The sequence below is a fragment of the Acomys minous genome (genome assembly GCF_964271855.1).
Source record: "Acomys minous genome assembly, chromosome: 20".
Classification (NCBI taxonomy): domain Eukaryota; kingdom Metazoa; phylum Chordata; class Mammalia; order Rodentia; family Muridae; genus Acomys; species Acomys minous.
Window position 1 is genome coordinate 20152832 of NC_140502.1, and position 13001 is coordinate 20165832.

Genomic DNA, 13001 nt, shown 5'->3' on the forward strand with positions numbered 1-13001 from the left:
ATAGTTAAACCCGAAGCTGCCAAAATCGTGCGGCTGGCCCCCAACTGCACTTGCACCCCAGCGAATAGAGCTCTTTGCCCACAGTTAAACCCAAGACCTACAAGTTTGAACCCCTTTCACCCCAATTCTATCCAGACCTCAGTTAGGATAGCCTCCTGAGATCCTGGAGGCAGAACCCTCTCGGCTCTTAATCTTTCCAGAACCCAGCGGACAATGCTTCTAAAGTCCCCGAGGCCTGAGGCTTGCACTCTAGACTCACCCTTCCCCCCGCAGGGTGCCCCCAACTCTCATCATTGGCCTGCCAAGGGCCCCCTTAGGCCGAACTCCCCACCCCTCGTGTAGGGAACCTCGACCGTGGGTCCCCTCGCGCCCAATTCTCCCCGGGCCTCAGACGCCCAACCCAACAAGAAAAAGGGGGGGGGGCGGCAGACGGTCCCTCCTCACCATCACGACCCTCTAGCTAGTGTGAGTGTGGGGGGGAACATTCTCCACATTCCTGAGGAGGGGGAAGCAGAGACGGAAATCCAGATTCCGGATAAGTGATCAGCCCAGGATGGGGAGGATTTAACCCCTTCCACCCCGAGGGAGGTGGGGGGGGAACGACACAGAGAAACCCGGGTTATAATGAGCACTTGTGATTAAGGGGGGAGGGTGCAGAGAGGGAGGTTAGGAGACTCGGAGGGGGAGTCAGGTATGTTGAGGGCCAGTAGGGCCAGCCTGGAAGGGGGCACGAGGGAAGGGCCCTCCGGAGAGCTGGGAGTGAGGTGGGGGACGATACCCCGGCTCCCTCCCTTCTGAGGACAGAGGAAGGCATCCGCGCGTTTTCACCTGTTTCCCGAAGCAGGAGCAGCAGCAGCGGCAACAACGGCAGCGTCGGTGACAATCTGGACGGCGGGAGGACTGCGGCCCGGGCCATGGGGGGCCCGGGGAAGGACAGGGCCCGGGCAGAGGGTGCCTAGGGACCACTCTTCGTGCACGGATCGGCTGGGAGGGCAGTCTGGGACCTGAAGTGTCCGGCTCCAGGCCGGCTTCGGCCGCACGCGGCTCTCGGGATCAGTTCTTTTGGCCCAGCTTTGCCCGCCTGGCTCTCAGGATCCGCGCCCCCCGGCCCCTTGCTTAGCTCCAGCGGGCCGGACTCATGACGTCACAGCCCCGCCCCTCTTCGCCGGGCTGATCCTGGGGCTCAGGCCCCGCCCCCTCCGGGAGATATGACCCCGCCCCCTCCAGGGTTCAACACCTGTCCGGCTCCACCCTCTCCTGGGATCAAGCTCCGCCCCTTCAGTGATTTGGCCACGCCCACCAGGCCCTGAGCCACGCCCACACACACCTCCCGGGAAGGTCCACTGCGCCCCCTACTGGTCATTCTACTGAGATGCGGTCACACCCCCTTCTAAACTTCCGGTCGGCTCCCATCAGCAGAAGCCCAGCCTCCTCGCCCAGACCACGCCCCACTGCCCTCTGGTTAGCCTGAGGATGTGGGCTCTCATAGGGTCTCCCTTCCTGAGGCACCGCCCCTTTGGCGAGGCCACACCCTCTTCCCCCAACCTTTTTTCGCCTTTTCCCCCCTAGTCCTGCTGCTGTGGCGGGTGGGGGGGGGGTCACTCCTCAGTGGACCTCGTTTCTTTTTGATCTCGGCCTTGGGTTCTTGTGCCGCCGCATCCGTTTCTTCCCAGAATTTCTCCTCTCTGTCTGTCTCACCATCTTTGAGTCTCCCTCTGCGTCCCTAATGTTTTCTCTGTGCGGCTCCGCTCCTGGTGTTTTCTTTGTCCATGTGCCTGTGTCGCTTGGAACGCCCGTGTCTCGTCGCATTCCTTTGACCGTGTGTGCATCTCTCCCTGCGTGCGTCCCTGTCACACTCTTGTTACCTGCCTCGCAGCTTTCTCTCAGTGTCACACCTGATGTTTCTATCCCTGCGTCTTGGCCTCTGTGTCCCTCCCACCCAGTATCCTTTTTTTGGTATATCGCAGCCTTCCGCTAGGGGGCAGCACAGACCAACCCGGCAAGCCGAGGGCCCCCCCCCCCCAACTCCAACCCCACCCCCGCAGGGTGGGGCTGGGCCCGTCAGTGGGGCCTCTGGCCCCATCAGTCCCTCCCCCGAGGTGCTTGTCCTACTTTCTCTAGCTCACCGGCCTCCTCTGGTTTTGTGTCTGGTTTTGACTTGGCCCTTTTGTCTCTTCCTAGACGCTCCACTCCTCCGACCCCCCCCCCCCACCTGCCTTTTCACATTCCCAGGGCCTCTGAGGGGAGCTAATGAGAAGGTCCACTTGACTGGGGAGGGGGGAGCTGGCGAGGGGGGCGGGATGGGGGGGGAGAAGGGAGAGAATTTGCATTAGGGCCAAATTCTCCTACTTCGTTTCCACTCTTGTTAATGATAGTACTTGTTTGCTTGCTTTTTATTTTGCACGCGTGCAGGCCATGCCTGCTTCTGAAGGTCAGAGGGCAACTTGGCTTGAGTTGGTTCTCCATCAAGTGGGTCCCGGAGCCCCAGTTCAGATGGTCGCCGCTTGGTGGCCAAGTGCAAAGCCATTTCACCCACCTTGGTTTTGTTTTATGAGACGGAGGCCCATGTGGTCCTGGCTGGTTATGTAGCTGAGGATGAGGACGCTGGGATTAGGTTATGTGGAGTGCCCAGGCTTGAGCTTAGCTGGCATACTCTCTGCTAGGGCTTTTAACAATAAGATGGCTCAGAGGTTAAGAGCACTGACTGCTCTTCCAAAGGACCGGGGTTCAATTCCCAGCACCTACATGGCAGCTCACAACTGTCTATGACTCCAAGATCTGACACCTTCACACAGACATACATGCAGATAGAACACCAATGCACATAAAATAAAATTAATTAAAAAACAATACTATTAATAAAGGGTTTCAGTCTTTACTATCCACCAGGCACTCATGTAAGCCTGCTGCAAATAATGCCTCCATCAAACCTTGGGGGGAGGTAGGGAAACAGACTCACTGGGAGGGGAAAATGACTTGGTTTCAAAGTCAGAATTTAAAAAAAAAATGGGGGGGAGCCGGGCGTGGTGGCGCACGCCTTTAATCCCAGCACTCGGGAGGCAGAGGTAGGCGGATCGATGTGAGTTCGAGGCCAGCCTGGTATACAAAGTGAGTCCAGGATAGCCAAGGCTACACAGAGAGACCCTGTCTCGAAAAACCAAAAAAAAAAAAAAAAAAAAAGGGGGGGGGGATGGACAGGTCCAGAAATAACACTATTTAAAATTCCCCTGTTGGGGCTGGAGAGGTGGCTCAGAGGTTAAGGAGCACTGACTGCTCTTCCAGAGGTCCTGAGTTCAATTCCCAGCAACCACATGGAGGCTCACAGCCATCTATAATGAGATCTGATGCCTTCTTCTGGCATGGAGGCGGACATGCAGGCAGAGCACTGTATACATAATAAATAAATAAAATAAAATTCCCCTGTCTTTGTTCATTGCTCACGATAAATCTCAGGAAGGGTCAGGGTCGGGTTGGTGTCACACACCTTTAATCCCAGCACTCAGGAGGCAGAGGCAGGAGGATCTCTCAGAGTTCCAAGCCAGCATGGTCTACAGAGCCAGCTCTAATCAGCCAGGGCCACACAGAGAGACTCTGTCTCAAAACACCCAAACAAGGGGGACTAGAGAGATGGCTCAGTGGGTAAGAGCACTGGCTGTTCTTCCAAAGGACCAGGGTTCAAATCCCAGCACTCACATGGCAGTTCACGGCTGTCTGGAACTCCAGTTACAGGGGATCTGACACCCTCCCACATCTATACATGGTGGCAGAACACCAATATAAATAAAAATAAATTTAAAAAGCCACCCAAACAAGAATCCCAATAAGAGGTCACTACAATGATGCCCATGTGTGAAAGGTAAACTGAGGCACGGGCCCCTTCCAAACCACCACCAGAGACATAGCCGGATGAGGTTTGAACCTGGACTGTCTTTAGTCGCTGAGCAACATGACCTCCGGATACGACCTCTGGCTTGGAACAAAGGTGATGTGAGGCCAGCTGTGTGGATAACTGGGCACAGAAGAAATGCTCTCCAGGTCGCAACAAGCCCCACCCCCCACCCCCAAGGCTAGTTGCCTTAGCTAGGGTTTCTATTGCTGCAATGAGATACCATGAAAAAAAAAAAGCAGCTTGTGGCACAAGCCTTTAATCCCAGCACTCGGGAGGCAGAGGCAGGCGGATCGCTGTGAGTTCGAGGCCAGCCTGGTCTACAAAGTGAGTCTAGGACAGCCAAGGCTACACAGAGAGACCCTGTCTCAAAAGACCAAAAAAAAAAAAAAAAGCAGCTTGGTGAGGAAAGGGTTTATTATTTGGCTTATTACATGGCTGTTTCTCAGGGCAGGAGCTGATGCAGACACCATGGAGGGATGCTGCTTACAGGCTTGCTCAGCCCGCTTCCTTATAGAGCCCAGGACCACTAGCCCTGGGGAAGGCACCATTCTTAGCGGGCTGGGCCCCCCCCAGTGGTCACAAATTGAGAAAAGACCTTATAGCTGGATCTTCTTTGTTTGTTTGTTTTTGTTTTTTGTTTTTTTGAGACAGGGTTTCTCTGTGTAACCCTGGCTGTCCTGGACTCGATTTCCAGACCAGGCTGGCCTCGAACTCACAAAGATATGCCTGCCTCTGCCTCCCCGAGTGCTGGGATGACAGGCGCACCCAGCATTTTTTTTTCCCAACTGAGGCTCCTTCCTCTCTGATGTCTCTAGCCTGTGTCAAGTTGACACAAAAGCAGCCAGTACACAGAGTCTCACTATGTAGCCTTGGCTGTCCTGGAATTCCCTATGTAGACCAGGCTGGCCTTACACTCACAGAGATCTGCCTGTCTCTGCCTGTCTGATGCTGGGATTAAAGGGGTGTGGCACCCCACCCAGAGCCTCGATGACTTTCTCCTGAGTTTGAGATCGACTTAGTTTTCCGTATATGCGGTGTCACTCTCTCTTCTTGCTGCCTGCCAATCGGGATGTGGCGCTCTGAGCTACCTCGCCAGCACTTTCTTGCTGTGCTGTGAATGGCTAGGGCCTGTCGACAGTACTTTACAGACGATGCAGCTGTAGAAGACCTGGTAGATGTGCAAGCAACCAACTTCACTTTGGAACACTGTTGGATGCTCTGACCGGCCGGAGGCCATGCCACCTTTCTGCAGCTAGTCTGAGCAGGCTGTCCAACTTGGTTTTTGGTTTTTTTTTGGTTTTTTGAGACAGGGTCTCTCTGTGTAGCCTTGGCTGCCCTGGACTCGCTTTGTAGACCAGGCTGGCCTCGAACTCACAGCGATCCACCTGCCTCTGCTTCCCAAGTGCTGGGATTAAAGGCGTGCGCCACCACGCCCGGCCTCAACTTGGGTTTTTTGTTTTGTTTGTTTTGTGTTTGAGTGAGACACTGTACGTCTAAACCAAGCTGTAGATTTTCTTGCTGAGGATAAACTTGAGCGTTTTAAATTTCTCTTTTCCTGGACGTGAGCGTTCTGCCCGCGTGTATCTTCCTGGTGCCTGTGGTGGCCAGAAGAGGGTGTCAGATGCCCTGGAACTGCAGCTATAGATAGTTGTCAACTGCCCTGTGGGTGCTGGCAAATAAGCCTAGGTTCTCTACAAGAAAGAACAGCTAGCCGGGGGGCGTGGTGGCGCACGCATATAATCCCAGCACTCGGGAGGCAGAGGCAGGCGGATCTCTGTGAGTTCGAGGCCAGCCTGGTGGTCTACAAAGTGAGTCCAGGACAGTCAAGGCTACACAGAGCGACCCTGTCTCAAAAAACAAAACAAGAAAGAACAACCTATGCTTATAAGCCCTGGGTCACCCATCCATCCATCCATCATCCATCTTTTTGTTTTTGCTTTTGGAGACAGGTTTTCTCTATGTAGCCTTGGCTGTCCTGGACTCACTTTGTAGACCAGGCTGGCCTCGAACTCACAGCGATCCGCCTGCCTCTGCCTCCCGAGTGCTGGCATTAAAGGCGTGCGCCACCACCGCCCGGCCCATCCATCCATCGATTCATCCATCCTTCTATCTAGTTATTTATCTATATGTATGTACACATATACTTCTAATTTTTCATTTGTGCTTGCGAGGGGCCTATGTGGCCAAGTTGCTGGAATCCGTTCTCTTCCTTCACTGTTGTGGGGCCCCAGGGATTGAACTCAGGGGTCAGGCTCGGCAGCAAGTACCATTTTATAGACTCTGGATCACAAACTCCCCCTATTCCCCTCCCCCCTCCTGCCCACCCACCCCCCACCCCCTATCCCCTCCCCGTCCTGCTTCCTCCTCCTCCTCCTCCTCTTTTTCTTCTCTTGTGGGAGGGGGCATGCATGGAGGTCAGAGGACAAATTTAGGGAAGCTGGCCTCCTTCTATCATGGTTTCAGAAAGCGAACCAAGATGGTCAGACTGATACAGTTTTTGCCCAACAGCCACCTTGCCGACCCATCACTGACTCTCCGAAGCCCTTTTATCCAGACCGAGCTAGTGATGGCGGAGGTCTAGGGTGTTTGCCTCAGCCTCTCTATTGACTTTGCAAAGTCCTCCCTCCTGCCCACCCCCCTCTCCTGTGAATGGTAAGAGTCGGCCTGGGAGGCGGTCTCTCTCCCCTTTGCACCTGCTCCTCTGGACGGCCACCAAGTGGGCTTGGCTCTCTCCTGGCTGGTCTTTGTGGGTAGGGCAGGCTCAGGAAGGAAGGCAGAGGAGTGCGGGCTGGAGTGTGGAGCTCCCAGATTCCATGCCTCTGAGGCAAGCCTCAGCCCGGGCGGGCGATCCGCCTGGCTTGTTGACAAAGGACTGGGTGGGTCTCATACTTGTGAAGTCAACTTCCAGGGTCAAGGAGTCCCAGAGGTAGCAGTTAGCTCAGGAGCGGGAGCCAGCTAGGAACAGAGCCAAAGGCTTCCTGCTGCAGGTCGTTTTTACCTGCGCAGCAACCCTGCTCTGGCGGGCAGAGGAAGCAGGAGCCGCTTACCTTTGGCCAATCACAGCGTTTGAGCCCGCCCTCTCCCAATCAGCGCCATCGTCTCAGGGATGGAAGTAGATTTGAGCTCCTGAATCCAACTGTTCCTGAAGTAGTTTGCCTTTGAACTTCCCAGTTATACATCCATCTTTTAAATTTTATTTATTTATTTATTTTGTTTTGTTTTTCGAGACAAGGTCTCTCTGGGTTAGCCTTGGCTGTCCTGGACTCACTTTGTAGACCAGGCTGGCCTCGAACTCACAGCCATCCGCCTCCCTCTGCCTCCCAAATGCTGGGATTATAGGCGTGCGCCACCACATCCGGCTTTAAATTTTATTTAGTGGTGGGGGTGATACATTTTTTTTTTCCTCCTCGAGACAGGTTTCTCTGTGTAGTCCTCCTGGCTGTCCTGGAAACTCGTTCTGTAGGCCAGGCTGATTTCAAATTCAGAGATCCGCTTGCCTCTGCTTCCTAAGTGCTGGGAGGGGGTTTACTTTTTAAGACGGGGTCTCTATCAGTAGCCTTACCTGGCCTGGGTCTCCAGCTCACCTCAGGCTTACAGTAAACCACCTGCTTCTGCCTCTCAAACGGGTGGGTTCCCAGCATGTACCACTGTACTTGGTTTTTGTTTGTTTTTCTGTGGGTTTCATTACATCCTTGGCTAGTTCTGCTGGGTGGTGGTGGTGCACACCTGTAATCCCAGCGCTCAGGAGGCAGAGGCAGGCAGATCTCTGTGAGTTCGAGGCCAGCCTGGTGGGTCTACAAAGCAAGTCCAGGACAGTCAAAGCTACACAGAGAAAACGAAAAACAAAAACAAAAACAAAAACAAACAAACCACCCTTGGCTGGTCTTCATTTTGCAGCAATCCTCCACTGAGAATACAGGTGTAAACCATCCTGCCTCGCTGGACTTAAATCAAAGTTTCATCCTCACCCCGCCCCCTATTTATTTATTGTTTACTTAGCATTGTGTGTGTGCCCCTGGGCGTTGGTGCTCATATAAAGACAGTCTGTGTGGGGTGGTTCTCCTTCCGTTGTGTGGGATTTGGGGACCAAACTCAGGTCACCTGACTTGGGGGCAAGCACGCTGGCCTATGGTGCCACCTCACCAGCCTCCCTTTGTTTGTTTGCCCCAGCGTTCTAGAGTGTGAGGCAGGAGGATGGAGAATTTGAGGCCGGCTTGGGTTGCTGGAAACCCGACCAGAAACAAACAAGCCAGCAAAAACACACAATCGCCGTCTTCAACTTGGCCGTTCAGAGGACGAGGAACCGATACCTGCAGGGGACAGAGAGACGGGAGGAACGGGGAGAAGCCGTGGGATCTGGGGACTGGAAGTAGCTCCCCTAATCCAATTTACTTCCCATGGATTCTATTGCACCACGGTCAGCCTCAGTCCAAAAAAAAAAACAAACGTTCAACGGAACATTCCAGATATAAATAATTCATGAGTCTAAAATAACTTTTGTTTTAAGCAACAAATTTTTAACCACGGCATATTTTGCGTCCTGGTGATTATTCTGTGTAATTTGTGTAGCTGTGCATGTGTGTGCGATCGTGTACATGGTATACACGTGGAGGCCAGGTGTCCCTTAGCCACTAGCTATAGTGGATGAAAACGTTTTTGCTTTGATCCCAAGTGTGGGGTGTGAAACAGGCTTGTGTGAGGGTGTGTGGTGTTTGTCCGCTGGAAACAGACTTGTGAGAGAGCAGGTGATGTTTGCCCACTAGAAGAGGAACTGCCTCTTGTCGGGGCATGGTCTTTGCCAACCGATAAGCATCCTAGCATGGATTCTGAGAGACTTTTTTTTTTTTTTTTTTTGGTCTTGGCATCTTTTCCTATTGTTTGGCTGTTCATCGCTCCCCTCCAAGAAGCTCCTAGAGAGAACCATTCCGGTGACTACTTCGAGGTTCTGGCTGCTGCTCTGAGTCCGGGCGGCTGAGGTTGCAGTCACCTTTGCTGAATTGCTGGTTCACTGTTTAACGGGTCGGCTGAAATCCTGACCAGGAAGAGTGGAATCACGCCAAGGAACTGAGTCTAAAAAGGTCTACTTCCGGTCCCATTAACCTCTTTTCCCTCCCATCTAGGGTAGGTGGGTTGGAAGGGAGGTTATAAGCATTAAGGAACCCCAAATAAAGTAGCTTGGAGAGCCGGGCGTGGTAGCGCACGCCTTTAATCCCAGCACTCGGGGAGGCAGAGGCAGGCGGATCGCTGTGAGTTCGAGGCCAGCCTGGTCTACAGAGCGAGTCCAGGACAGCCAAGGCTACACAGAGAAACCCTGTCTCAAAAAACCAAAAAAAAAAAAAAAAAGTAGCTTGGAAAAAGTTCAAAGCCTACCACTATCAACCTTAAAAAATTATTTTACTTTTAATTATGTGTATGTGTCTTGCGTATGGGTATTTGCACATGAGTGCAGGTGGCCGCAGAGGCCACAAGAGGGCGCCAGGACCCCCGGAGCTGGTTACAGGTTCTTCTGAGCTGCCTGACATGGGTGCTGGGATTAAAACTCCAGTCCTCTGCAAGAGCAGTTAGCACACTTAACCACCAGGCCATCTCTCTAGCCCCAGTCATTCTGATTTTTCAAACATTTGGTCTGGAAACTTGCCAAACAGACTGGACTAATTGGCTAGCAAGCCCCAGGGACCTGCCTGTCTCTGCTTCCCATGTTCTGGGATTGTGTCCATCTTTCTGTGTGGAGATCTAGGGATTGAATTCACAGTCTCGTTCTGGCAAATTTCTTTCGAGACAGGGTTTCTCTGGGTAGCCCAGGCTGTCCTGGCCTCACTTTGGAGACCAGGTTGGTCCTGAACTCACAGCAACCTGTCTGCCTCTGCCTCCCGAGTGCTGGGATTAAAGGTGCGTGCTACCACGCCTGGCTTTGGGTTTTTTTGTTTTTGTTTTTGTTTTCCACATTCGGGCAAAACGAACAGTTTATTGACTGAGCCTTCTCTTCAACTCTCTACTTTACTAACGACTGCTCACTTTCTTTCTATTCTTTTTTTTTTCCCCCTTACTTCACTTATTGAGACAGACTCTCACACTGTGGTTCAGGCTGGGCTTGAACTCATGGCAATCCTCTTGCCTCAGCTTCCCGGGGGCTGGGATTATAAATGTGAGCCACCACACCTCACTTTATTAGTAGCTACTGATTCCCTACTGACCTTAGTTTGTAACACGGGATTTATCCTAAGTGCTTGTGTATAAGAGGAAAACCCCTTGTCTCAAGGAGGAAGATGTCTATTAAAAATGTGAAGTGAAAACCATCTGAGGTGGTGCCAGGGACCAAAAGGCCTGAGGCCGACTCCCACCCATTCAGTATTTGCAGCAAACATCCTGCTGGGCCACTCATTAGGTATGCAAGGCATCCGGCTTAGTCCTGAGAAGACAGCGATCTGATCCTAAGATATTCACAGAGACATCCTGCTTTGTCTCACCTGAAAGACCCCTCCCCTTGCAAATGTTCCCGGGGCTCAACCCAGAAGATTTTGTACTTTTCCACTACTCTCCTTGCGTACCCCCGCCCTCACTAAAGCAGGTTTTAAAAAGCCTGCCCTTACCTTTAATAAACGAGCTCTTGACAAGCAATTGTTCGCTTGAGCTACTGTCTCTCTCCCGCCCATGTCTTTATGTACAGGTTGCGACCCCCCTCGATCCCCCAATAACTGACCAGCTGGACTGGTTGGTGGACTAATTATCGTTACATGGATTAATTTCATCTGGCGACCACGAAGGGACTCGAGGTGCGGGTTTCTCCCCGAACGGATTAAGGGACCGGTCCACAGGAGTTTTCATGACCAGCCGAGCTCGCCCGGCCGGCTTCGTCATTAGGTGAGTCATCCGTTCGCATATCTCAAGAATGGGCCATTCGCTGTCCAAGGAAGCAAAGTTCATAAAAGGCTTAAAGGACGTACTCAGAGAGAGAGGTATTAGGGTAAAAAAGAAACATTTGATTGAGTTTTTTGTTTTTATTGACCAGACCTGTCCCTGGTTCATGATTGATGGACCTACTATTCATTCTGAAAAGTGGCAGAAGGTGGGGCGTGAGCTTAATGCACTTATTAAAAAAGATGGTAATACAGCGGTGTCGAGCAGTATTTTTTCTTATTGGGGCCTTATACGGGACATAATTGAGTCCGGCGAAAACGAAAGCGGAGAGAGGCAGCTCCTCTCCGTGGCTGAACTCTGCCTGCGCGAATCTCTCCCTCCTTCTCGTGTTCCTTCCTGTTCCTCTTTGCAGGGTTCCTCTCTTCCTACATCCTTGGAGCCCTTAAAAAATCTTTCCCCTGCGCCTGTGTCCAAGCCTTCTCCTTCCTCCCGCCGTCTCTATCCGTCGCTTCCTCCCACCCATGAGGACCCCATTTCCGCTATGGAACGCGGGTGTTCACCACTTTGTGCCCCTGTTTTTCCTCCAAAAAGGGCACCCTCTGTCCGATCCGGTCCGCCAGCCTCTCCTGTTCCCCCTTCACGCGCCTCGCGCCATTCCGCCATTTTCCTTTCTCAGGCCCCAGATGAGCCCTTGGATCCGGATGCTGCTGCCACCCTTGAGGAGGAGGCTGCTCGACATCATTCCGATGATGGCCTCCTCCGCGCGGCGCCAACCTTTCCCTCCTCTACCTTGCTCACTCTTCCCCCTCCCCTTACTAAGCCCTACCCTGCCTCCCGGCTCCCGCCACCTTGTTCCCTCCCAAACTGCTTTTGCCAGACGGAGGCTCATCTCCAACACCAGATCTCCCATGCGACGAAGATTCTTCAGCTTCAACAACGGCTTTCGCTTTTAACAACGCGCATTTCCTCCACAGCTCCGTTTATTTTCCCTGTCACCCGTTCCCAGAGCCAGCCCGCCCTGAGCGGGGCGAAAACTGAGGCCATTGATTCAGGCGCTGCTTTGGGAGACCCACCTGCCCCTACACCCTCCCAGTCGTCCGCGGCCCTTGTAGATTCTGATAGTGAGCATGATTCCTCAGGTTCGGAGGGAGAACAGAAAGGTGGTGGAACGGCTCCTGACCCTACCCCCACTGCTTATCATAAACTCAAATTTAAAAAGCTAGAAAAACTTAACACGGCTGTCCGTAGTTACGGACCTAATGCGCCGTTCACACTCTCCCTCCTTGATGATTTGGCAGATGGAGGTCATCTAACGCCCAACGAGTGGATCACCACTGCACAGACTGTCCTCACTCGAGGACAGTTCCTTTCTTGGAGGGCGGACTGGGCTGATCGTTGCCGTGACCTTATCCGAAAAAACGTACAGCAGGGACATCGCGAGACCCGTGAATGGTCTCTTGACAAACTCCTTGGCCAGGGCAAATATGCCACTGACGAAAAACAGCGTGCACTCCCCTTTTCCTTACTTTCACATTCTAGTTCTGCCGCTCTCGCTGCTTGGAGAACTATTGCTTCCACGGGCTCCGCCCTGTCCCCTATTACCAAGATTCTTCAGGGACCTCAGGAGCCCTTCAGCGACTTCGCTGCGCGCCTCCTGGAGGCTTCAGAAAGATCCCTTGGTCCTGGCCAGACAGACAGTAAATTTCTTACACAATTGGCCTTTGAAAATGCCAACTCAGCCTGTAAGGCAGTTCTTAGACACAAATATAAGGGCAGGGATCTTGATGAGATGATTCAGCTTTGCCGAGAGGTTGATCCCCTAACTGATAAGTTTACCAAGGCCATTATGGCCGTCGGAGCCCTCCCTAGCGGGGCCTCCTGTTACCGGTGCGGCCAACCGGGACATTTTGCCCGCGCCTGCCCAAATGAGCGTAACCGCCCACCCTCACAGGCTGGACAGCCGCCGGTCGTTCCGCCACCCACTGGATCCCGGGGACCTGTGGCCCGGCCCCCCCCTACTACGCTCTGCCCTCGTTGCCGTAGAGGTCGTCATTGGGCGAACACCTGCCGTTCCACTGTTGATGCCATGGGTAACCCTCTCCCCCCGCGTTCGGGAAACTCCTCTGGGGGCCAGTCCCGGGCCCCTCACCCTATCCAATTCCAGCCTGCGTCGGGACCGGTGTCACAGGCTCCCCCCAATTTACAGACCCGCTTCCATCCACAGACCTCCTACCCCACCTCCCAAACCCAACCT

At 53.2% G+C, this 13001-nt stretch overlaps 1 protein-coding gene and 1 long non-coding RNA gene across 4 annotated transcripts in view; one reads left to right on the forward strand and one right to left on the reverse strand.

Annotated features, from left to right (window-relative positions):
* Nucleotides 1-1169, reverse strand: part of NECTIN2 (nectin cell adhesion molecule 2) — a 43146-nt gene extending 41977 nt beyond the window's left edge. For 2 of the 3 annotated variants that reach the window (XM_084771406.1, XM_084771405.1), the window contains exon 1: nt 829-1169. In XM_084771406.1, the coding sequence (XP_084627532.1) occupies nt 829-916 (88 nt within the window). In that variant the 5' untranslated portion in view covers nt 917-1169. The remainder of the gene's footprint in view (nt 1-828) is intronic. The other variant, XM_084771407.1, reaches the window with a different exon arrangement.
* Nucleotides 1-13001, forward strand: part of LOC311591622 — a 306130-nt gene that overhangs the window by 252927 nt on the left and 40202 nt on the right. The window lies entirely within an intron of this gene.